This window comes from Lemur catta, chromosome 4, assembly GCF_020740605.2.
Source record: "Lemur catta isolate mLemCat1 chromosome 4, mLemCat1.pri, whole genome shotgun sequence".
NCBI classification, from domain to species: Eukaryota; Metazoa; Chordata; class Mammalia; order Primates; family Lemuridae; genus Lemur; species Lemur catta.
Window position 1 is genome coordinate 49128272 of NC_059131.1, and position 25689 is coordinate 49153960.

General features: G+C 34.2%; 1 protein-coding gene across 6 annotated transcripts in view; it reads right to left on the minus strand.

Annotated features, from left to right (window-relative positions):
• VPS54 (VPS54 subunit of GARP complex) overlaps positions 1–25689 on the minus strand; it is a 147506-nt gene that overhangs the window by 67324 nt on the left and 54493 nt on the right. For 4 of the 6 annotated variants that reach the window (XR_006734713.1, XM_045549722.1, XM_045549721.1 and 1 more), the window contains 3 exons: positions 12806–12961; positions 11192–11397; positions 1382–1460 (listed from right to left, as the gene is read on the minus strand). Coding sequence is in view for 5 of the 6 variants with exons in the window: in XM_045549722.1 (XP_045405678.1) it covers positions 1382–1460; positions 11192–11397; positions 12806–12941 (421 nt within the window). In the remaining variant the exon portion in view is untranslated. Of the gene's footprint in view, positions 1–1381; positions 1461–11191; positions 11398–12805; positions 12962–18106; positions 18270–25689 lie in introns of all 6 variants that reach the window. The other 2 variants (XM_045549726.1, XM_045549725.1) reach the window with 2 other exon arrangements.

Genomic DNA, 25689 nt, shown 5'->3' on the forward strand with positions numbered 1-25689 from the left:
TCTTTCCCTTAAATGTGACAGCTTCATAGTGTTCCATCACCAGTCCTTTTCACTATGCACATCCTCCCTGGGGGATTCCATCTGTGACCTTGAATTTAAATACCATGTTAGCATACTGTCTAGCATATTGTCTATAATGTATACCATACCTACATCTTCAGCCTAGATCTCTCTTTCCTGAGCTCCAGGTCACCAACCAGATATGTCTTTCACCACAAATCTGCAACTGAACTTGCCTATAGCTCCTCCAAAATTCCTCCTATATTGCTTCTTTCACTGTTTTGCACCTATCACCTTGCTAGTTGCTCAAGCAAGAAACATGGGATTTATCCTTGAATCATCTTGCTTTATTACCAAGATGTGACTGGCCATCAAAACCTGTGTCTCAATCTCTGAGGTTTCTCTCAAAGGCCTAATTTCCTCTCCATCTTCACTGTAACTGTTACTGGGACCACATCCTTTCTCACTTGTATTACTGCAGTAGCCTCCAACTGTCTCCTTGCCTCTAGTCTTAATCATCATCCCATAATTCATTACCTACAACTATTTTCAAAGTAAAATGTATAATCATAAATCTGATCATGCCCGGTTAAAAATATTTTATAGCTCTATACTACCTTTAGAAAAAGTAAAGTTCCTGATCATGGCATGCAAGGCTTCTCATGATCTGACCTTTGCCCATTGTTTCAGCCTCATCTCTTGCTCCCAGTACAGCCTACATACTAAACTCTTGCAATTCCTTGAACATGCTATGTTCTCTCTTGACTCTATGGCTTTGTATAAACTGTTACCTCTTCCTTGAATTCCTTTTCCCACATAAATGTTTCATGTTAACTAGTTTAAAACACACATAAATCATGAACTCTAGGAAGCCTTCTAAAGCTGAGTTAGGAACACTATACAACCTTACCACAGTGAACTTACTATTTAATATACAGTGCTGTAATTGATTTATTTCTTTAACTTTACTCAGGAGACCATCAGCTCCTTGAGGACAGAGACTATTTCTTACTCATTTTTTTCAATGTCTCACTATGTTGCCCAGGCTGGCCTCAAACTCCTGGGCTCAACTGATCCTCCCGCCTAAGTAACTGGGACTACAGGCACACGCCACCACATCCAGCTTACTCATCTATTTTTAAGCAAAAAGGAAAGTACCAAGCACCAAGACACTAAATAAATATTTGTTGAACTAAAAGATTACACTACTGTCAGACTCATTTTTCTCTTAAAAGTTTTTAGAAATTATAATCATAGACTATAAAAATTTTACCGGAAATAAAAATTATAGATATGACAGCCAACAAAGTCCCAAAATTAAGATTTTGTTCATTAATGTTTATGTTATGCTTTATTACCTACAAATAGCACATATTCATACCATGAGTATGTACAAGAGTCCTGTCAAAGGTATCTTTAGGAGGACAGATATTCTTGCATCTCTCATGAATCTTCTCTCTCTAATAAAAAGACAATAATAATGTGATCAATTGAAATATGAGTATTCAAAGCATCAAAATGTTTAACAGAATATCAGAATACACCAAATTAGTTCTACAATTTTTAATATGAAATTACTATCCTCTTAAACTTAAATACAAATAACAAGTGTGCTTACTATGAGATTTATAAACACCTATGTACCTATACTTACCAACCTTATATAATTATAGAAAAATCCCCATACTTGGAATAAAGTGGGAAAGTAAATGGAAAAGCTTTAATTATATAACAGAAATCAATTAAGAGAATGATTTTTAAAGGGTATTTATATATATTTATTTTGACATTAAAATGTCAATTTTTATTTTGTAATTCATATGTTTAACATACGGTTTAGACTTAAGATTTCTTTAACCTTGTTGGAGGTCTCATTTTAGAGTATTTACTAATAGTTTCCTTTTTTTATTGATTTATTTTTTTTTATTTTAGCATATTATGGGGGTACAAAAGTTTAGGTTACATATATTGCCCTTGCCCCCCTGTCCTGCATCAGAGTTTCAAGCACGTCCATCCCCCAGACAGTGCACATCGCACTCATTATGTATGTATACACCCATCCCCTCCCCTACCCACATCTGCCCAACACCCGATTAATGTTATTCCTAAATGGGCTCTTAGGTGATGATCAGTGAAACCAATTTGATGGTGAGTACATGTGGTGCTTATTTTTCCATCCTTGGGATACTTCACTTAGTAGAATGGGTTCCAACTCGATCCAGGAAAATACAAGAGGTGCTATATCACCATTGTTTCTTATAGCTGAGTAGTACTCCATGGTATACATATACCACATTTATTAATCCACTCATGTATTGATGGGCATTTGGGTTGTTTCCACATCTTTGCAATCGTGAATTGTGCTGCTATAAACATTGAGTGCAGATGTCTTTTTTAGAGAATGTCTTTTGTTCTTTTGGGTAGATGCCCAGTAATGGGATTGCTGGATCAAATGGTAGGTCTACTTGGGTCTGTTTAAAGTAACTCCATATTGCTTTCCACAGAGGTTGCACTAGTTTGCAGTCCCACCAGCAGTGTATGAGTGTTCCTATCTCTCTGCATCCACGCCAAAATTTATTGTTTGGGGACTTTTTGATAAAGACCATTCTCACTGGAGATAAGTGATATCTCATTGTGGTTTTGATTTGCATTTCCCTGATGATTAGAGATGTTCATATGTTTCTTGGCCATTCTTCTGTCTTCTTTTGAAAAGTTTCTATTCATGTCCTTTGCCAACTTTTTGATAGGGTTGTTTGATTTTTTTCTTGCTGATTTTCCTGAGTTCTAAATAGATTCTAGTTATTAGTCCTTTATCAGATGTGTAGCATGCGAAAATCTTTTCCCATTCTGTAGGTTGTCTGCTCTCGTATCAGTTTCTTTGGCTGTGCAGAAGCTTTTTAATTTAATCAGGTACCATTTATTTATTTTTATTGTTACTGTGATTGCCTTTGGGGTCTTCTTCATAAATTCTTTGTCTAGGCCAATATCTATAAGAGTTTTCCCCACGGTTTCTTCTAGAATTCTAATAGTTTCACACCTTAGGTTAAGTCTGCTATCCATCGTGATCTGATTTTTGTGAGAGGTGAAAGGTGTGGGTCTTGTTTCAGTCTTCCACATGTGGCTATCCAGTTTTCCCAGCACCACTTATTGAATAAGGAATCTTTTCTCTAGTGTATGTTCTTGTCTGCTTTGTCAAAGATAAGATGGCTATATGAGGATGGGTTTTATATCTGGATTCTCAGTTCTGTTCCACTGGTCTGTGTCCAAGAGAATGATTTTTTTAAATCAAGGAAGAAAATTTGAAAACCTCTACATCTAAGATACAAAGATAGAAAGTAGTTATTCACACTTTCTGTGAATAACTTTTAAAAAATCCCACTGATTTAGAATTAGATGACCACTAACAACAACACTGTTATCTTTTCAGAGATACCATTAAAAGGATACCTGGGAAAGTGGAGTGTGGTAACAAGAAAAGCACTGGGCTATCAGTGTTCAGAGTTCTGGTAGTAATTCTGTCAATTACTACAGGACCGTTTTCCAAAGTGGCAGTACCATTTTGCACCCACCAGCAATAGATGAGAGTTCCTGTTGCTCCACATCTTTGCCAACATTTGGTGCTGTCAGTGTTTTGAATTTTCACCATTCTAATAAATACATAGTGGCATCTCATTGCTTTAATTAGCAATTCTCTAATGACATTTGATGTTCAGCATCTTTTCATATGGTGATTTTTCCATCTGCATATCTTCTTTGGTGAGGAACCTGTTCAGATTTTTTTACCCATATTTTTTATTGTGGTAAAATATACATAACATAAAACTTATCATTAATTACATTGACTATCATTTCATGTGTTAATTGGACATCTGCATATCTTCTCTGGAGAAAAGTCTATTCAAGTCCTTTGCTTATTTTTTAATTTTTTTTTCTTATTGTTGAGTTTTAAATCTCATTTTTTAATTTTTAAATCTCTTATTTTTTAATTTTTTTTTCTTATTGTTGAGTTTTAAATCTCCTTTGTATATTCTGGGTACCACTGCTTTAACAGATCTGTGTTTTGCAAATATTTTTTCCCAGTCTTTGGCTTGTCTTTTCATTCTCTTAACAGTGTCTTTCACAGAGTAGAACTTTTTAATTTTATTGAAGTCTAATTTTTCAAGTTTTTCTTTTGTGGATTGTATTTTTTTGGTTTCATATTTAAAAAATCATTGCCAAACCCAAGGTCACCTAGAGTTTCTCCTATTTTATCTTCCAGAAGTCTTACAGCTTTGTGTTTTACACTAAAGTCTATGATCAATTTTGAGCTAATTTCTATGGAAAGCATAAGGTGGTCTGTGTCTACTTTTTTTGTTGTTGTTGGCATGTGGATGTCTAATTATTTCAGTACCATTTCTTCAAAAGACTATCCTTTCTCTATGAATTAATTGCCTTTGCCTGTGTCAAAAATCAGTTGACTATATTTGTGTGGGTCTACTTCTGGGTTCTCTACTCTGATCTATTGATCCATATGTCTACTCTCTCGCCAATATACCACACTGTCTTGATTACTGTAGCTTTACAGGAAGTCTTAAAGTTGGGTAGTGCCCATCCTCCAACTTTGTTCCTCTCATTTAATACTATGTTAGCTATTCTGGGTCTTTTCCCTTTCTATATAAACTTTAGAATCACGTTTTCAATACCCACAAAACAAATTGCTGGGATTTTAATTGGGCTTATGTTGAATCTACAGATCAAGTTGGGAAGAAGAGATATCCTGACAATATTGAGTCTTCCTATCCACATACATGGAATATCTCTCCATTTACATAGATCTTTCATTTCTTTCATCAGAGTCTTATGGTTTTCCTCAAATAGATCTTATATATATTTAATTAGATGTATATATAAGCATTTCATTTGCTTTGATGCTATTGTAATTGGCACTGTGTTTTTAATTTCAAATTCCAATTGTTCAGTGCTGGTACATAATAAAGTAATTAACTTTTTTATATTAGCCTTGCATCCTGCAACCTTTCTATAGTCACTTATTAGTTCCAGGAATATCTTTTTTTGACTCCTTGGGATTTTCTACATAGACAATCATATTATCTGCAAAGTTTTATTTCTTCCTTCCCAATCTATATATTCATTATTTCCTTTTCTGTCTTATTGCATTAGTTAGGGCTTCCAGTACAATTTTGAAAAGAAGTGTTGAGAGGGGACATCCTTACCTTGATCCTGATCTTAGTGGGAAGCATCTAGTTTTCCATCATTAGCTATATGGTTTTTGTAGATGCTCATTATTAAGTTAAGGAAGTTCCCTCCTATTCCTAGCTTGCTGAGAGTTTATTTTTTATAATGAATGGATACTGAATCTCATCAAATGTTTTCTTTATATCTATTGATACAATTATATCATTTTTCTTCTTTAGCCTGTTAATGTGATGGATTATATTAATTGCTTTTTAAATAGTGAACCAGCCTTGAATATCTAGAATAAGTCCTACTTGGTCGTGGTATATAATTCTTTTCATACATTGTTAGGTTCAATTTTCTAATATTTTGTTAAGGATTTTTGTATCCATGTTCACGAGAGATATTATTAGTCTATAGTACTCTTTTCTTGTAATATCTTTGTCAATTTTAGTATTAGATTCATACTGGCCCAATAGAATTAAATTACTTTCTTTGCTTCTATTTCTTGAAATAGATTGTAAAGAATTAGTATAGTTTCTTGCTTAAATGTTTAGTAGAATTCACCAGTGAACCCAACAGAAAGGCTGGTGCTTTATCTTTTGAGAGATTATTATTGATGCAATTTCTTTAATAAATATAGGCCTATTCAGAATATCTATTTCTTACTGTATAAGTTTTGATATATTGTGCCTTTCAAGGAATTAGTCCATTTTACCTACACTATCAAATTTGTGGGCACAGAATTGTTCACAATATTCTTTTATTATCCTGCCCCTCTTTCATTTTTGATATTAGTAGCTTATGTCTTCTCTTTTTCTCTTAACCTAGCTAAACATTTATCGATTTTATTGATCTCAAAGAACCAGCTTTTAGTTTTGTTGATTTTTCTCTACTGATTTACTATTGTCAGTTTCACCGATTTCTGCTCTGATTTTTATTATTGCTTTTCTTCTGCTTACTTTAGATTTAATTTGCTCTTCTTTTTCTGATTTCCCAAGGTAGAAACTTAGACTATTAATTTAAAATCTTTCTTCTTTTCTAATATAGGCATTCAATGCTACAAATTTTCCTTGAAGTTCTGCTTTCACAAATTTAGTGAGTTTCTATAAACATATCTTCAAGCTCACCAATTCTTTCCTCTGCCATTTCAAGTCTATTGATTAACTCATCAAAGGCATTCTTCATTTCTGTCACAGCATCTTCTATTTGTAACATTTCCTTTTGATTCTTTCCTAAAGTTTCCATCTGTCTGCTTACATTACTCATCCATTCTTGCTTATTTTTCATGGTTTTCATTATGGCCCTCTGCATATTAATCATAGTTGTTTTAAATTTCTAGTCTGATCATTCCAATGCTGCTGCCATATCTGAGTCTGGTTCTGATACTTGCTCTATCTCTTTAAACTGTGTTTTTTGTCTTTAGTATGCACTGTAATTTTTTGTTGAAAGCCAAATGATGTACTAAAGTTAAAAAGAACTGATGTAAACAGGCCTTTAGTGGGAGGTTTTATCTGAATAAGAGTGAGGCATTATTTAACGACTACTATAGCTGCAGGTGACAGAGGCTAAAATTTCCTCTGGTGTCCTTGTTTTTGATCTCTCCTGCTATCTTTGAGCTTCCCTACAGACTTCTTAAGTAAGTCTGAGACACGTAGTTCTTTCAGTTGTATTCTCGTTATTATTCAGGTACCCGACTGATGTGGTGGGAAGGTGTAAAGGGAGGGGAAGCATTCTATGACCTTATGATTAGGTTTCAGTCTTAGTGAGATTGTGTCCCTAGACTGTAACCTTCATAAATGCTTCTCAGTTGCTGATTTTCAGTATGCTCAGATTTTTTCTGCTGTGAGAACAAAAGTGACAACTTCTAAGTTCATTCCATGCCAGATCAGAAGTATAGTTAGCATTTTAAGAAACTGCCAAACTGTTTTCCAAAGAGGATGTAACACTTTAAATTCTCACCAATGGTATTTGAGAGGTCCAGTTATTCCACAAGGGCTGGAGATAGGGTGAGGCAAACAAGAAGCATGAGGTCCAATATTTAAAGAGGTACCCACTCTCACATTCTGATGCCCCTCACATACCCAGCCTCATCTTAGTACCAGCCCTGTCCACCATATCTTTGCCAAAACTTAAAAAAAATTGTATAGATTTGATATTATTTTCCCCTTACATGTTTGGTAGAATTCACCAGTGAAGCCATGTGGACTTGAGTTTTCTTTGCGGGTAGGTATTTATACATCAATTTCTTTAATGAATGTGAGGTTATTAAGGTTATTTATTTCTTCTTGAAAGAACTTTGATAATTTGAGTTATTCAAGGAATTTGTCAATTGATCTAAGTTGTTGAATGTATTGGCATAAAGTTATTCACAACATTTCATTATTAGCATTGTAATCTCTGTAGAATCTGTAGTGATGTCATCTTTCTCATTCTTGTTATTGGTGATTCATGTCTTCTCTCTTTTTTTCCTGATCAGTATTGCCAAAGGTTTATCAATTTTATTGATCTTCTCAAAGAATCAGCTTTTGGTTTCATTGATTTTCTCTACTGTTTCTCCAATTTCTATTTCACTGATTTGGACTTCGATGTTTATTATTTTTCTCTTTACTTTAGTTTTAATTTGCTCTTCTTTTTCCAACATAAAGTAGAAGCTGAGGTCACTGACTTGAAATTATTCTTCTTTTTTAATATATGCATTTACAGCTATAAATTACTTTCTAAGTACTGCTTGAACATCATCCCACAAATCCTGATAACGTTGTTTTCATTGCCATTCAGTTCACATTACTTTCCTCTTTGACCCACATTTTATTTGGAAGCATAAAGTTTTGGTTTCCAAATATTTGTGGATTTTCCACAGACTTTTCCACATTACTAATTTCTAATTTAATTGTGTTGTGGCCAGAAAGCATACTTTATATGACTTGAAGCCTTCTAAAATGTATTAACATTTGAGGGGTGGGGTAAAAACCTACCTAACCGGTACAATGAACACTATTTGGGTAATGGGCACACTAGTAGCCCTGATATAAGCATTATAAAAGCTATCCACGTAACAAAAACATTTGTACCCCCTTAATATTTTGAAATTTAAAAAAGTATTAACATTTGTTTTAAAGCCCAGAACATAGTTTATCTTGATAAATGTTTCATTAACACTTGAGAATAAGGTATATTCTGCTGTGTTGCATGGAGTGCTCTTTCAATGTGTTCTTTCAACTTAGACCAGATTGGTTGATAGTTCAAGTCTATTATATCCTTGTTGATTTTCTATCTGCTTGTTCTATCATTTATTGAGAGAGAATATTGAAATCTCCAACTATAATTGTGAATGTCTAATTGTCCATAAAATTCTCTATTTTTGTTTTATGTATCTTGTTATTAGGGGCATAAATGCTTAAAATTATGTCATCTTGATTAACAGGCCCCTTTATCATTATAAAACAACCTTCTCTATATGTAGTAACACTCTTTGCTCTGTAATCTATTTACTTTGTCTGATATTAATACAACCATTCCCGTTTTCTTTTTAGTAGTGTTAAGCATGGTATACCTTTTTCCATCCTCTTATATTTAACTGTTTTGCATCTTTTTGTGTGTGTATGTGTGATAGGATCTCCCTCTGTTGTCCAGGCTAGAGTGCAGTGGCATCATCATAGCTCACTACAACCTCAAACTCCTGGGCTCGAGCTATCCTCCTGCCTCAGACCCCTGAATAGCTGGGACTGCAGGCATACGCCACCATGCCCAGCTGATTTTTTTTTTTACCTTTTGTAGAGGTGGGATCTCACTATGTTGTCCAGGCTTGTCTCAAACTCCTGGCCTCAACTGATCCTCCTACCTTAGCCTCCCAAAGTGCTAGGATTATGGGCATGAGCCACTGTGCCTGGCCTACCTATGTATTTAAAGTGTGCTTCTTATACACAGTATATAGTTGGATGTTGCTTTCTCATTAGATCCCATAATCTCTATCTTTTAATTGGGGTTCTTAAACCATTTACATTTAATGTAATTATTTATATGGTAGGCTTAAGACTATCATCTAGACATTTATTTTCTTGACATTTACATCTCATCCATTTTTTCGTCCTTTTTTACTCTTTTTAAAAATATTTTCCAATATCTATTTAATTACTTTTATTTCAGAATATTATGGGGGTACAAACATTTTGGTTACATATAATGCTTTTGCCTAGCCCAAGCCAGGGCTACAAGCTTGTCCTTCCCCCATATAGTGCACTCCACATCTATTAGTTTTGAGTCTACTCACCCCCATCACCCCCACTCCCACCTAACCAGCACCCAATGCATATTACTTCCATGTGAGCATCTTAGTGTTGATCAGTTAGTACCAATTCGATGGCGAGTACATGTGGTGCTTTTACTCTTTTTAAGCCTTTGTTTGGACTGAGAATTTTTTGATCCCATTTCTCTCTTCTGTTGGTTTAATAGCTAATTATTCTTTGTTTTGCTATTTCAGTGGTTGCTTTATGGTTTATTATTTATATCTCTTGCTAGAAACATAATCTTTGCAAGGGAGGGAACCGATGTCTGTTTTCCTCTCTGCTGTATATCTTGTGTTTAGAACAGTACCTGGCACACAGAAGTCACTCAATAAATATTTGATCAATAAATGGATAAATAAAGCCAAATTATAAGTTATTATCTGAATACAAAGTTTAAGGTTAGAAACTATCAAAAAGAGAGCATATTAAAGCTCATCCACATCAACATCCAGTTAGATCTGATCATTGAAAACAGAACACAAAAACTCTAGACAGTATATGGCAATATATACATACAAAGATAAATAAAATTTACAGGTTCTGTATAAAAATATTTGATAGCAATAAAAATGAACCAGATTCTGTATAGCATTAATGTAAATAATATAGCCATATTCAGCCTATCCCCAAATCATAAAAGGAACAAAGTAATCAAGTACAATAAAATCAGCTAAATTCAAATTAGGCTTGATAATAAAAAAAGTATAAAAAGGGAATAGTTATAAGAATATAAATAAATATCCCCTGTACCATTTTAATGACTTTTTTTTAAAAACTGAAATAGTAACTACAATTATATCGACAATAGCCACTTTGTAAGACTCTAAAATGAATAATAGGCCATCTCAAACTTAGCACTACACTCACTTCTTGCTCTCAGACTGACTTTAAAGTAATATATTGAGTTATAATTATGTGTAGAGATAGTAAGGCTATCTGTTAGAGCTAGAATGCTCTATTAAAACCTCACAAATCATCTGAGTTTTACAGGCCTAATAGAACCATTTTTTCCTTTGTAGGTAGGATAGGTTTCATGCTGAATCTTAAGACTATTAGAAATGTGTAATTCTGACAATTGCAAAGATCTGGAATCAACCCAAGTGCAAGTCAATTCATGAGTGGATTAACAAAATGTGGTATATGTATACCACGAAGTACTACTCAGCCATAAAAAAGGATGAATTAAATGCCTGTTGCAGCTATACGTAAGGAATTGGAGACCATTATCCTAAGCAAAGTATCTCAAGAATAGAAAAACAAATACCACGTGTACTCTCTAATAAACTGGAACTAACTGATAGGCACACAAATACACAGAAGTAAAAATTACTGGAAATCAAATGGGGGAGTGGGGAAAGGGGAGGAGGGGAGGGACAAAAACCCACCTAACGGGTACAACAAACACTATTCAGGTGACGGGCACATTTATAGACCCGACTCAAGCTATGTAACAAAACATCTGTACCCTTTTAATATTTTGAAATTTTAAAAAAAGGCAAAAAAAAGCAAATATGTAATTCTGAAAAATCACTACAGTATGTAAAAGAAATATATTAAAATGTACTTAAGCAAAGAATTAAATGGAACCCAGGACAGAATTTGTATAAACAAAAAAGAATACTATAGGTTCATCAAAGATTATTGGTCAAAAATCTATAATAAATCAAACTAAAAATATTTCTATTACTTTTGACCTGACTATAACTAACTTCAAGATCAGATATTACCTGAGAGATTTCCTGTTGATATATTGTAAAATGTTCCTTGCTGATCTGTGGGAGGTAGAATGAAGGTATGACTTCAGTGTCCACAAAGTCCGGTCCCCATGTTTTTGTGAAGAAGTCAGATTCTCTTTTTGCTAATCTAGGATCATTTAATGCTGCGGGGAGATTTACTTTGGAATGATATATAGTCCATCTATGTTGATCTGTAACTAGAAATGGGGCAACACATAAACTATTTGAATCACCTGCAAAAAGTAAACAAGAGAACTTTGAAAGTACATCCTAGAAAACTAAAAATGCTTAGATTCTAAACTATCTCTTCCATGGTAAATAATTAAAAAAAAATCAATGTGATTAAATAATCTTCAGCTTCCAGCATCAATTGCCAAAGGTATGAAAATAAGATAAAGGATATGCAAAATTTGAAGAGTTATAGCTGCAGGGTAGAGTGAAAGGTACCGAAAGTCAGTCTTTCATTAATTCTTTTCCTTAATGTACAATTTTTCTATCATTTTTTTCAACATCCAAACTCTGCTACCCTCCATGATATATTTTCTATCCTTTAATACCAGTGTTGTTTAGAGGTAGGCCTTTTTTCTATTGAATTATGGTAGGCACTCCTGGTTAAAATATACTTTGTTTAATTTATAATTAGGTGACATAAATTTTGCTATAGCATTAACTATAGAGGAAAGAAAAATATATAGTTGATTCTCATTATTCACAGTAGTTTTAGTCTATAAAGTCACCTTGAACACTTCATTAGCAAATATTGAAACACTGCTCCTAGAGAAATAAAGCGTTAGGTTGCTGGGAGCCTCTGTTCACAACAGTTTCATCACCTGATCCATATATAACCTTGTTTTGTGTGTGTTTCTGTTTAAAGACATCTTATTCAGTATATATCCATGATTCCTTAACATTAAACTCATGGCTAACAGCACTATAGCTCATGCCTAAATGAAGCTTATATAACACATATATTTCCTCTATAAAGCACATCACTGCCTCCCTGCACTTACGAACACTAGACAGCACTTCAGCCTTATGCTTAGGGGCCATTTTAATCAGCAAAATCACCAACAAAAAGAACAAAACAGGTGGCACTAAATAGCCACAAAAAGAAGATCTGTTTATAGCATGAGAGCCAAAACAAGAAGGCAGAGCTTTGCCTTGTTCAACCCCAGCTGGGAACATGTGTGTCAGGTAATTCAAACTTTTCACTGCCCTGCGCAAGTCTGTAAATGACTACAGAGGTGCCACAAGTATTGATTTTGGGGTTACATATAAATTTTAAGGAATATGAGAACTGCAAATATCGAATCTACAAATAATGAGGACTGATTGTACTGTTTTAATGAAGCAGCTTTCAATCTGTACCTTCAACACTTTCTCAGTTTATATAAGTAATGTATGAAATGTATGAAAAGAACTATATTCCAATTTCCCAATCATTTCCAAATCATTTATGTCTCTTTATTTTCAACATTGTAAAATTTATTCTTCTAAGGTAAGTATATGAAACTTGACTACTCATTTAAAGGGAATATAAATCATCAGTAAAAACTCTAAAAAAAAAAAAAAAGAAAGAAAGGAAAGAAAAGAAAAAAAAATTACCTGTGGGTTCCTTGGGACACACATCTGGCAGTGACTGCACAGGTCGAATGTGTTTTGTTGGATCTACCTCTTTTTTAAAGAAAACATCACTGCTGCTTCCTTGAGGCACTGGTGAAGAACTGTGGCTTGAAGCCATTGCATAAAATCACCACTCAACTGAAAATAAATAAGAAACAAATAATAAAGACACAATGCAAATCAAAATTGATCTGTAAGTATTATGCATTTCACAAACTCTTCACAAAAAAAAAAACAAGCATTTTTCAAAATCCCTCAAAGTGTAAGTAGGCAATTTGAATATTTGTTAATTGAGAAAGTTGATCAAAATATTTAGTTTGCTAAGAAAGTTATTAGTCCTTGTTTTAAAAAAACCTCCCCAAACTGAAATATCCTTAGTCTTTTATCCAAAGTACAAAAGATAGCAATGTAGCAATGTTGCACCCAATATATATTAAAGATGAAAACATTCCATTCATTCAACAAGTATATAGTAATTACGCATTACAGCAAAATGGATAAGTGCACGGGTTTTGAAGTCAGCCTGCCTGGGTTCATATGTCACCTTCACTCACCAGCAGTATAACCATGAAGAAATTGACTTAATCTTTGTGTACCTTTCCTAATCAGTAGAATAGAGATGAAAAGAGATATAAACATCTTATATGAATTATGCAAATGGATATTTATAAAGCATTGAAAATAATGCCTGCCTCAAAGTTAATGTTCACAGATGTTGGCTATTATCATCTTAACTATTATGTGACTGCCCTGTAGTAATATGATTATAAAATCATTAGTAATTAAATTATTTTAAAAAGAAGTGTCATTTTTCAAGGAGCTTGCAATTGCATTAAGTAATCAAAACAAATGTATATAAGCAAAACCCAAGTTAATCTATGTCTACATTTTTTAGTAAATGCTAAAAGAATTTGTGGGGCAAGACAACGTAACATAGGCTACAGTGTCAGGTAAGACTTTATAAATGAAGCTATACTGAAACTGGATATTGAAGAACATGTAGTCTTTTATTACTGAAACGTATAGAGATCACCTAGTCTAAGTTCTGTCATAACAGAGATAAGTATAGCAAGTCCCAGAAAGATTATGTGGTTTAACAAGTTAAAAAAAAAAAAAAAAGCCAAGTTAGGAAATCTGATGAATAGAAAAATAAGAGTAGGAAATAAGGAGCAGAGATATAAGGCTGGGACCTGTGACAAATAGTTCATCCACTCTAACTTCCCTCTAGTTTGCTGGAAAGCTAAATGTCCCAAACTTCCTTGCATATCTATCTCAGTACTTTCAATGCAAAGGAAACATAACCAATTACACCATTCACTGAAACCATAAGATAAGAAATAAGCTGCTAAGAAAATACACAAAGATAAGTAACTTCCTCAAGACCCTTAAACAGAAAGCATACAATAGCATAAATAAAGTTTAGAAACACAGAATAATGAATCATAAGACTACGGAACTGACTATAGTGGAAACTGACCTAGCTAAAATGAAATGCTTGCATTGGGAAGTACTGACAAATAAGTTATATTTACACTTACACATACACAAACACAAACACAAACACAGAGTACAACTAGATTGCAGTTGGTTCTCTAAGCAATAAGGAGCCATCATTTGGAGTCAAGAGAGTTCTGTAATGAAAATTATATTTGGGAAAATTAATTAGGGCCTTTGTTTGAAAGGCCTGTTGCATTTACATCCATACACATTAACTGTATGGTTGTTTCTGTAGGAAAGCTTACACATATTCAAGAGAGAACAAATATCTAAAGGACAGGAAACATTATATAACAGAATCCTATATACTAAATGTTTAGTGAAGACAATTCTAAATTTAAGATTGACTCTGTTAACATTTTTATTAATTTCCTCAAATAAGATGGCTAAAATAAACACATTCTGACACTTAAAGTGGTAGGCCACACATGTGAAAAATGTATTTGTGTGCAACATCTATTGCTTAATATTAGATATTCATTCCAAAATAGTACACTGCTATTTTAATTTAATAATGTTTTTAAATGCAAAAAAAATGTATACACAAGATTACAATGGATGCTGAAATAAAAGTACCAAAATACTTTTCCAATTATAATATAATAATATTTTTGCTTATTAATAATATGAATCTGATAACTACCTTAATTTCTAGGCAATAAATGAGCATAAGTGGTATTCTGAGATACCTGCGTAATATGAAAACAACTGAAATTTCTACTGGTGACAAAGTTACAGGTATACTGTAACTGTATTGTACATGCTGTGCCCATTAAGAGTTTCCTATAATCAAAGGAAATGCTAAAACCCAGTTAGGACAGGGCTTATCAAACTTGACACCACTGACATTTTGAACCGTATAATTCTTTGTTGGTGGGGCTCTCTTGTACATTGTAGGATCTTTAGCTACATTCCTGGTCTCTACTTAATGCCAGTAGCATTCTCCTACTCACCCAATTGTGACAACTGAAAATGTCTACAGACATAGCCAAATGTCCAGGGTTGGGGAAGGGGAGGACAAAATCACCCCACTTCAGAACCACAAAGTTAGAGATAGGTTAAAATAAAGATCTAATTTTTTCCCCATCCAAAGTTCACAGACTCTCTGAATTCTATCTACAGACCCTATGAGTCTGTGAACCCAAGCTTCAGTACTCCATGCTCTAGAGCCACCTTCTCAGTTTATGGGAAATAGAGGGGAATAAAATAGTAAGGTTTAAACTACAACATGGAGAAACAATCAGACAAATTGAGAATGTGAAATATTCTAGAAGAAAACTGGCCTGGACACTTAGTCATTTTAAAAAGGTGGGGAACTATTCAAGATTAAAATAAATAAAGAGGCAACAGCTAAAGGCAATATGTGAGCCTTGACAGGATCCTGGTTCAAAAAGAAAATATTGACTTTCATACATTCTTGGGACAACTGGGAAATTGTGAATATGGACTGGGTGTTAAATGATGTTTTTTAATTATTAATTTTCTTAGGTATGTTAATGGTATTATTATAGAAAAATGTCCTTATGCTTAGCACAAGAATAACAAAGTATTTAAGAGTGAAGTATGACGTCATGTGCAACTTACTTTCAAATGATTCAGCAAGAAAATATACATAGATAAAGCAAATATGGGAAAATGTTTACAACACTTTAAGTGAAATAGAGTATTTCATGTTCTTTCATTTTTTTGCATGTTCTAAAATTTTCAAAATAAAAATTTTGGGGAAAGAAACTTTACATATTTGTGAAATATTAAATAAATATTGCAAAATACAAGTGAGAAAAGGAAAAACATTCAATTTGTAACTGTTATTTAATCTACCTCAAGGTGGCATTATTGTACAACTTCAAATAAGGGGGGGGAAACCTATCACTAGATCACATTCAAATTTTTATGCTGCAGAAGAATAATACCATATATAGAACCTGGAATTCCTTAAAGTCTAAATGAGAAGACATCTGAGACAGAAAAACACTTGTCATAGGCATTACCCTGATATAGAAAAATGTTTTCCCTTACTTCTACACTGTAATAGTAACTGCTTATAGAGAACATTGATATTACAAAATCATTTATAGTCAACTCTGAATTATCCATGAGATTGCCTATTACAGGTAAGGTAATAGCAAGTCTTTTTTTTTTTTTTTTTGGCCTACTATTTCAATCTATACAAAACATTTTACCAGAGTAGTTAACATATAAATATATATTAACTAATCATTTTATTTCCCTTCTCCTATTTATCAAAAGTGAGACCTTATTTTATAAAATCTAAACTTACCTGACCTCTATCGTGCTTCTATCACACTGTGATCTTCTAACTGGTCTCTCTGCTACCAGTCTAAATTATTCTGCACATTGCTTTAGGATTAATCTTCTGGAAAGTTTTGATCCTGTCATACTTCTTTAATGATTATTCATTACTTCCCAAACAAATTCCAAGCTTCATAAACTGGTCCTCAAGGCTTTTCACAATCTAATACTTATCTTTGTTTTTAGCCTTATTTCCTATTACCTGTGGATAACCTCTATTCCAGAGAGGCTGGCCTAACTGTCTTTCTAATTTATCATGCTATCCAGGCTTGGGTCTTTGTCAAGGCTACACCCTTCCTGGAATATTCATAACATCTTTCTACCTATTTAATGCCTCTTCTCCCTTCAAACGTCATTTTAAGTTTCATTTCTAGATTAAACATCCTAAGAAAACAAATATACACATTTGAAAATATGAATAAAATAATCCTAGCATTATTTTTAAGAGTAAAAAAGTTGAAACAACCAAACTCTATATAAGAAGGAATCTGTTAATAACCTATAGTATAACCAAACAATGAATTACATTGCCACGAAAAACAGGACTGCAGACCTCACACTTATTAGGATAGCTACTATCAACAAAACAAAACCAACCAAAAAACAAGTGTTGGTAAGGATGTAGGGAAATTGGAACCCTTGTGCACTGTTGGTGAGAATGTAAAATGGTGCAGTCACTATGGAAAAAAATTATAGCAGTTCCTAAAAAAATTAAAAATAGAATCACCATATGATCCAGAAATTCCACTTCTGGGTATATACCCAAAAGTATTGAAAGCAAGGTCTCAAGAAGTTATTTGTACACCCATGTTCATAACAACATCATTAACAATAGCCAAGAGACGGAAGCAACCCAAGTGTCCACTGACAAATGAAAGAGTAAATAAAAAGTAGTTGGTATGTACATACAATGGAATGTTATTCAGCCTTTACAAGGAAGGCAATTCTGATGCATGCTACAACATGGATGAACCCTGAGGAAATTATGCTAAGTGAAATAAGCCAGTCACAAAAAGACAAATATCATATGATTACCCTTATATGAGGTACCTAAAGTAGTCAAATTCAGAGACAGAAAATAGGATGGTGGTTGCCAGGGGCAGGGAGGAGGGGAAAATAGGGAGTTGTTGCTTAGTAAGTATGGAGTTTCAGTTTTGCAAGATGAAAAGTTTTGGAGCTTTGTGCACAACAACATGAATATGTTTAATACTACTGAAAAGGGCACTTAAAAATAGTTAAGATGGTAAATTTTATGATATGTATATTTTACCCAATTAAAAATTAATAGGATTACAGAATATTTAATGACATAAAAATGTTTACCATATACTGTTAAGTGGAAACAGTTTTCAAAACAATACATACAGTATGATCCCAATTTCCTAACTTAAAATAAGCATACATATTGCCAAAAAAGACTGCAGTTACATGTATCACAATATCAGAACTACAAGAAATTTTCATTTCATTTACCTTAATTTTTGTTCTGCTTTTTTCAGTTTTCCAAATGTTCTCCTACAAAAATGAATTACTTTGTTAATCAGGAGCAATATACAGTCGTTCCTCAGTGTCCACCAGGGAGTTGATTCCAGGACCTCCCTCAGATGTCAAAATCTGCAGATGCTCAGTCTCTCATCTAAAACAGTATGGTATTTGTATATAACCTACACATATCCTTCAGTATACTTTAAATCATCTCTAGATTATTTATAATGCCTAATACAATGTAAATGCTAAATAAATCATTGCTATACTGTATTATTTTGGAAATAATAACAAGGAAAAAAGTTTGTACATGTTGAGTAGAGATGCAATTTTTTAAAATATTTTTGATCCATGGTTTATTGAACCCATGGATACAGAAGGCCGACTGTATATTAAGTGCTATTATTTTTTTGTAATTTTAAAATATTAAAGGGGTACAAATGTTTTATTAATAGGTTACATGGATCACTTTTGTAATGCTTGAGTTCCAGCTAAAGGTGTGCCCATCACCCAAATGGTGATCACAGTACCTGTTAGGTAGGTGCGCATCCCTCCCCTCCCCCCTGGTTGATTTTCACTGAGTTTTACTTCCCTCTATGCACATACATGCTCATCGGTTAGTTCCAATTTAATAATGAGTACATGTGGTCTTTGTTTTCCATTCTTGAGACATTTTACTTAGGAGAACGGTCTCTAGTTCCATCCAAATTGTTGCAAAAGGTATTAATTCATCTTTTCTTATGGCTGAGTAATCCAATCTTACAATCTCTTTTAATTGGTATATTTAGACCATTTATATTTAATATAATTATTGGTATGTTATATTAAAACTTAATATCTTGACTGGCATTTTTTTATCATTTTTTAAAATTTTAGAATATTATGGGGGTACAAATGTTTTGGTTACATAGATTGCTTTTGTACAGTTTGAGTCAAAGTTAAAAGTGTGTGCTTTGCCCAGATAGTGTACATTGTACCCATTAGGTGTGATTTCACCCATTCCCTTCTTCCCCCTCCTACCTGCATGATTTCCATTGAGTTTCACTTCCATCTGTGTACATGACTGCTCATTAGTTAGTTCCAATTTAATAGTGAGTACATGTGGTGTTTGTTTTTCCATTCTTTAGATATTTCGCTTAGAATGGTCTCCAATTCCATCCAGATTGTGGTAAAAGGTATTAATTCATTTTTTATGGCTGAGTAATACTCCATGATATACATATACCAAATTTTATTAATCCACTCATGAATTGATGGGCATTTGGTTTGATTCCACATCTTTGTGATTATGAATTGTGCTGCAATGAACAACCTAGTTCAGGTGTCTTTCTGATACAATGATATTTTTTTTCCTTTGGGTAAATACTCAGCAGTGGGATTGCTGGATCAAATGGTAGGTCTACTTTTAGTTCTTTGAGGAATCTCCATACTATTTTCCATAGAGGCTGCACTAGTTTGCAGTCCCACCAACAGTGTATAAGTGTTCCTATCCACATCCACACCTATCCACTCTATTGTTTTGGGACTTTTTGACAACTATAAAAGTTCAGCTTCTGCTTTATACCCACCTCCACCATGAATGAATCTTTTCTAATAACTATAACCAACAAAGCTAGCCTTCCTTTGAACTTGAAGTGCTTGTCTGTATCAGCAGTCTACAAATGTTTTTATTATCTACCCCAACAGCTTAAAAGTGTTTAAGCAAACACCATTTATAAATTATATAGGGTACCACTGTATTAATATATTATGTGCAACATAAAAATGAAAAGTTTTAAAAGATGAGATAGAGGAAAGACTTTTTTTAAATAATCTTGATTTTATTAATTAATGGTACCAAAAAAACCCTTTTTACTCTCACTAGTTTTAATTGATAACAATGTGACTCACTGTAACTCATTATAATTACAAATCTTAATTCAATACTTTATGAAATGGCAATTCAAAGATTTGGTTCTAGGTTCAATTTATTTTAATACCTGGCTCTAATGCCTGTTGTAGAAAGATTATCTCACAAGTATATGCAGAACCAAATGACAGAAACATCACTGATTATACTTTCTCAACTATCTGGAGGTTTTTAAAGTAGATTAAATATTTTCATTTCTGGGTTTTTAAAGAGTTCATCATTTTCAGTAATAAAAATCACATAAAAGATGGACTATTTCCAAATATCTATTTTCAAAATATATTCACCATAGCATGAGTGTCTCTAGAAAATCAACTATTTTCTCACTCATTGTTTAAAATAAAAACAAAAGGAAAAAGCACCCTGAAGGAATAAACTGTGTTTTTTTAAACTATCTGTTTGATTAAATATTATTGCCAGTCACATGCCATCTCTCCAAAGATCAGGAAATTTGAAACATTTTTTTCTTTTTGTTAAAAAAACAACCAACTACATAGCTTGACAGCTCTTTTATGTACTTTTACATATGGCTATTTAAGAGCTTGTACTACAAGTAGAAGAACTCAGCTCTGCACTCTGTTGTTTATTTGTGCTTCCATTATTAATTACCTTTCATCCAAGGTTTCTCTACAGTAATCATTTTAGGTTAACTGGACATTTTGCAAGAGTTGGTTTAGTTAAAACTAGATAACATAATCTATAAACCCATTTAACCACTCTTGTAAACTATATCACAAAGATGAACTAAGTGAAAGATACATACCACTGCTAATCCCTTTATGCTTGCTCACTTGCATGAAATATGACCATCTGACACATGGACAGACTGAAGATGCTGGTATCAATTCTTATAACAAATATGAGTAAATGTTAATTTCTTTTTTCTTTAAATAAAGAATAAATATTCCTTAAACTGGGTGGTACCTTACAAAGGACTTTGGACTTCATCTACTGTGAGTCATTATAGACTTCAAGACACTGGTGTTGAATACTCTGGGAGAGTATTAGTAAGAGATGAGGGCCAAGTACAGAACTAAGAAGAAGCCAACATTTCTGAAGAAATGAAAGAAAAATATAAAGAAAAGTTTGTGATAAAGACAAGAAGGAACATCCAAGATGGTGGGAGAAAAGGGAGGAGAGAAATATCAGTCCAGAATTTGCAAATAAAATAATAAGGGAAAAAGCCTTCAGATTTGGCAGTTAGGAAGTCACCAGTTATATCAGAAGAAATGTCAACTCCAATGGGGTGGGGGCGGTTGGTGAGGGGAGCCAGACTGCAGAGGTTGGGATAGAACAGAAAGTGAGAAAATTTAAAAACAGTGTTTGGCTACTGTTTGAAGAAACTAAATTATGAGATTACAAAACAGAATATATAGTACAATCTTATTTTGATATAAAAACTTTTTATAGCTACATATAATGTATGGAAGAGTTTACAATAAAATGTTAATAGTATTTATCTCTGCCTTGTGGTCTTCCTGACCATCGTTTCTAAGCACATCCTTCCCCTTCACTCCCCCTATCCAACACACATACCCCCCCTTATTCTCTACTACTAGCATTATAGTTTGTGGTCTTTCTAGTACTTCTTTAAATTATAAGTATTTACCTGCTTGTTGCCTGTCTCTCTCACTATACTGTAAACTTATATTTGTTTCATTCACCTTCATATACCACATCCAGTACAGAGTCTAAGCATTCAATAAACTGCATGAATGTTCAATGAATAAATGACAAATGAATATCATGGAAAAAGTGGCAAGGACAGACAAGCCACTAGGAATATCTCAATAGGTTTATATACATTTAAAATAATCTAAAAACCTAAGTCCAAAATATATTTTCTTATTTGTATAATATTACTTGACTTTCTGAAATTTGATTCTAGATTTCTACTTTTCTTGTAACACAATATAACATACTGGTTAAGAGTAATGGCCATACAGTGAGTTAGATGTCTGTCATTTATCAGTTGTGTGACCTCTGACAACTTTTGTACCTTCCTAAGTCTGTTTCCTCACTTGTAAAATGGAACAGCAACAATATCTTCCTCATAGGAATGTTGTAAGATTTAAATGAAATAACTCATATGGGCCGGGCGCGGTGGCTCACGCCTGTAATCCTAGCACTCTGGGAGGCCGAGCAGGGAGGATGGCTCAAGGTCAGGAGTTCGATACCAGCCTGAGCAAGAGTGAGACCCTGTCTCTACTAAAAAATAGAAAGAAATTTTCTGGACAACTAAAAATATATAGAAAAAATTAGCGGGGCACGGTGGCGCATGCCTGTAGTCCCAGCTACTCGGGAAGCTGAGACAGAAGGATTGCTTAAGTCCAGGAGTTCGCGGTTGCTGTGAGCTAGGCCAATGCCACGGCACTCTAGCCAGGGCAAAAGAGCGAGACTCTGTCTCCAAAAAAAAAAAAGAAATAACTCATACGTAAGCTCATGGCACAATACTTGGTACATACTAGAAATTCAATAAATTACAACTGTGACTATTATTATAAACATCTTACTTTTAAAATGGTCAGTAAGCATTAACATTTGGAATGTGCCACACAAAATTTTAAAATAAATGTAAACTTTAAGATCTTGAGCCTCTTCTTTGGTGTCCTTTTCTTTGCTTGAGCACTCCTAGTCCCGGAGGCAGGAGGGGAAAGGTGAGAGGGTGAGAGGAGAGAAGAGGCAGCAAACCAATATGGCAGATATAATTTACTACCAGAAAAGCAGCCAAAGCATAGAAAAGTGATCCTCATTGCCATGGCAGTAAAGGGGAGAAAAAGAATATGGGAAGCTAGAAAACGTGGTAGCCTAGAAGAGAAGCAATTTTGATGACAAAAACTGAGCTTGGCGAGAAGAAGGTGGTAGGGGAAGGGCTGGAAATAATGCTTTGGAAGACATCTGAGTAAAGGTCAAAGTTGAATTCATGGGAGTAGAGAAGATGAGATAAAAATTACAATCTAAGTTGGATGGGACTTTAAAAGGATATCTGGGCTCAACTTTCTACCTAATATATGAATCCTTCCTAGAAGGGGTCTTTCTGCTACCACTTGAAACTTTAATAATAAAGAATTAACTACTTCAGAAGCAGATTACTGGCCAGACGCGGTGGCTCACGCCTGTAATCCTAGCACTCTGGGAGGCCGAGGTGGGTGGATCGCTCGAGGTCAGGAGTTCGAGACAAGCCTGAGCGAGACCCTATCTCTACTAAAAAAAAAAAAAATAGAAAAATTATCTGGCCAACTAAAAATATATATAGAAAAAAATTAGCCGGGCATGGTGGCGCATGCCTGTAGTCCCAGCTACTCGGGAGGCTGAGGCAGTAGGATTGCTTAAGCCCAGGAGTTTGAGGTTGCTGTGAGCTAGGATGGCGCCACAGCACTCAATCTAGCCTGGGCAACAAAGTGAGACTCTGTCTCAAAAAAATAAAAAAAAAAAAAGCAGATTACTACTATAAAAACAAGTAAAATTGTTTTAGGAAAAAAATTCTTTCTTGTAGTGAGCAGAATCCTGCCTCCCTGAATTTTCTATCACTGCTCCTAGTTCAATTACATTCTAGGAATGATAGAGTAGATAACCGCAGTCATAGGAAAGAAAAGGGAGAAAGTACAGAAGAAGGCTAATAAAAGCTCTGAGCAAGTGGTGGGGTAAATTTAGATAGAGGAAAGGAAGAAAGCAATCAGAAATACCATCCTTACAGAAACCAAGGGGGAATTGTCAAGGAGGAAAGTGTGAGCAGTATCATCAACATGCTGGGAAAAGGTCAAGGATGTTACTAACTTGAGAAAGGATACTGGATTAGAACAGTCTCAGGACAAAAGGCAACAATATCAACATCTCTTTGGTGGTAAGAGAAAAAAAGACTAAGGGTTGAGCAAGAATCTTTTAGGCAATGGGCCTGAGCATATTGGTAGCAAAGGGCAAGAAACCAACTGAAGGGTGAGATTAAAAGAGTAACAAGAAAAAGTGGTGGACAAAGGAGACGGGCAGAGTTAAATACTCATGGTAATGGGGTGGTAAAGGGTAGGGGGAGAGGAAGCAAAGAGAGAAAGAAAGACTATCAAGCCCAGGGACCATGAGAAACCTTAGGTTTATGCCAAACCTAGAGAAAGATAGGACTTTGTCAGGCAACAGTGAGAAAATGAGCAAGCTGACCTAGAAAAGTTGCCTCATACCCTACTACTGCCCAAGGGGATAGTGGTGTAGAAATCATCTGGGACTTGAGCAAACCTGGATTGCCTCAGTTCCACCACTAGTACTGAAGGATCTCTGAAGTCCTAGATCAGGAGTGCAGTGACAACATGTTATCAATGAAAGAAGGACAGCAGGGAAGGAAGCAATGGAAAGACAGTAAGAAGAAGGATTACATCATCACTAATATTTGACTAAACACTAAATAACTCATGATTGCTTGCTTTCATTCAGATTATTTTGTCTGTCTTCAAAATAACTTAGTAAGAAAAACATCTCTGAATGAATTAGTGAATGAATCAATGATCTCCAGTATATGGAAGAGGAAATCAGTTCGAGAGTAACTTGATTTCATAACATTTAGCTAGTTAATTGTGAAGATGAGATTTGAACTCAGATTTTCTGATTCTAAATTCCATGCCTCCATCTCTGCACCAACAAAAAAATCTAAGTTATTTCACTACTGCCTTGCACTCATTTCAGGTACCAAGTGCTTTCCTTTTCTGTTTTTTTCCTCCTTACCAGTTATTAAGCCAATAACATTTACTCTCTAATAACTAATTATGACTTATGTTCATCTTCTATTAAATGATAGAAATAACTAACATTTAATTGTGGTAAAATTGTGGTAAAAATTTTATAAGACTAAGACTACTAGAAAACTATTCCTCAAGGAAAAAGGAAATATATGTTTTCATCAGTGTAATTTATTAGGTCATTAAATATGAAATGTCCAATTCCAAATCAAAAGTTTAGTTTATTATATCTCAAACTAGATGCAGTACAATTAATTAGAGTATGCACCGAAACTATTGACACAGTTTTGCCATCTTAACAGTAGTTTGTTCAAGCCAGCACAGAAGCAGCCTGGAGAGCAAGTGGTGATGAAATCATGGAAGGCATTTTCCACAGCTTGTTGAGAATTAAACGTTTTTCCTTGCAAAAAGTGGTCCAAAGCCTGGAAGAAGTGGTAGTCAGTTGGTGCAAGGTTCGGTGAATACAGTAGATGACAGAGTTTCCAAGTCCAGCCTCTGTAGTTTGAGCAGCATCGTTTGTGCAACATGTGGTCAAGCATTGTCTTGCAAGAGGATTGGCCTGTCTCTATTGACCAACCTTGGCAGCTTAATCGCAAGCATCTTCATTTCATCCAATTGGTTGTAGAAGACATCCGCTATTAACTAGGTTTCATGAAGCTGTAGTGGATAACACCAGCACTAGACCACCAAATACAGTCAGCTTTTTTTTTTGATGAATATTCACTTTTGGACTATGTTTCACCACTTCATCTATATCCAACCATTGTGCCAAACACTTGCGATTGTCAAAAAGAATCCATTTTTCATCACACATAACAATATGGTGTAGAAATAGTGTGCCTTTATGTAGTGATAGCAAAGAAAGGCAAGCTTTGATATGATTTCTCTCCTGATACTTGTTTAATTTATGCGGTACCCATCTATCTACCTTTTTACCT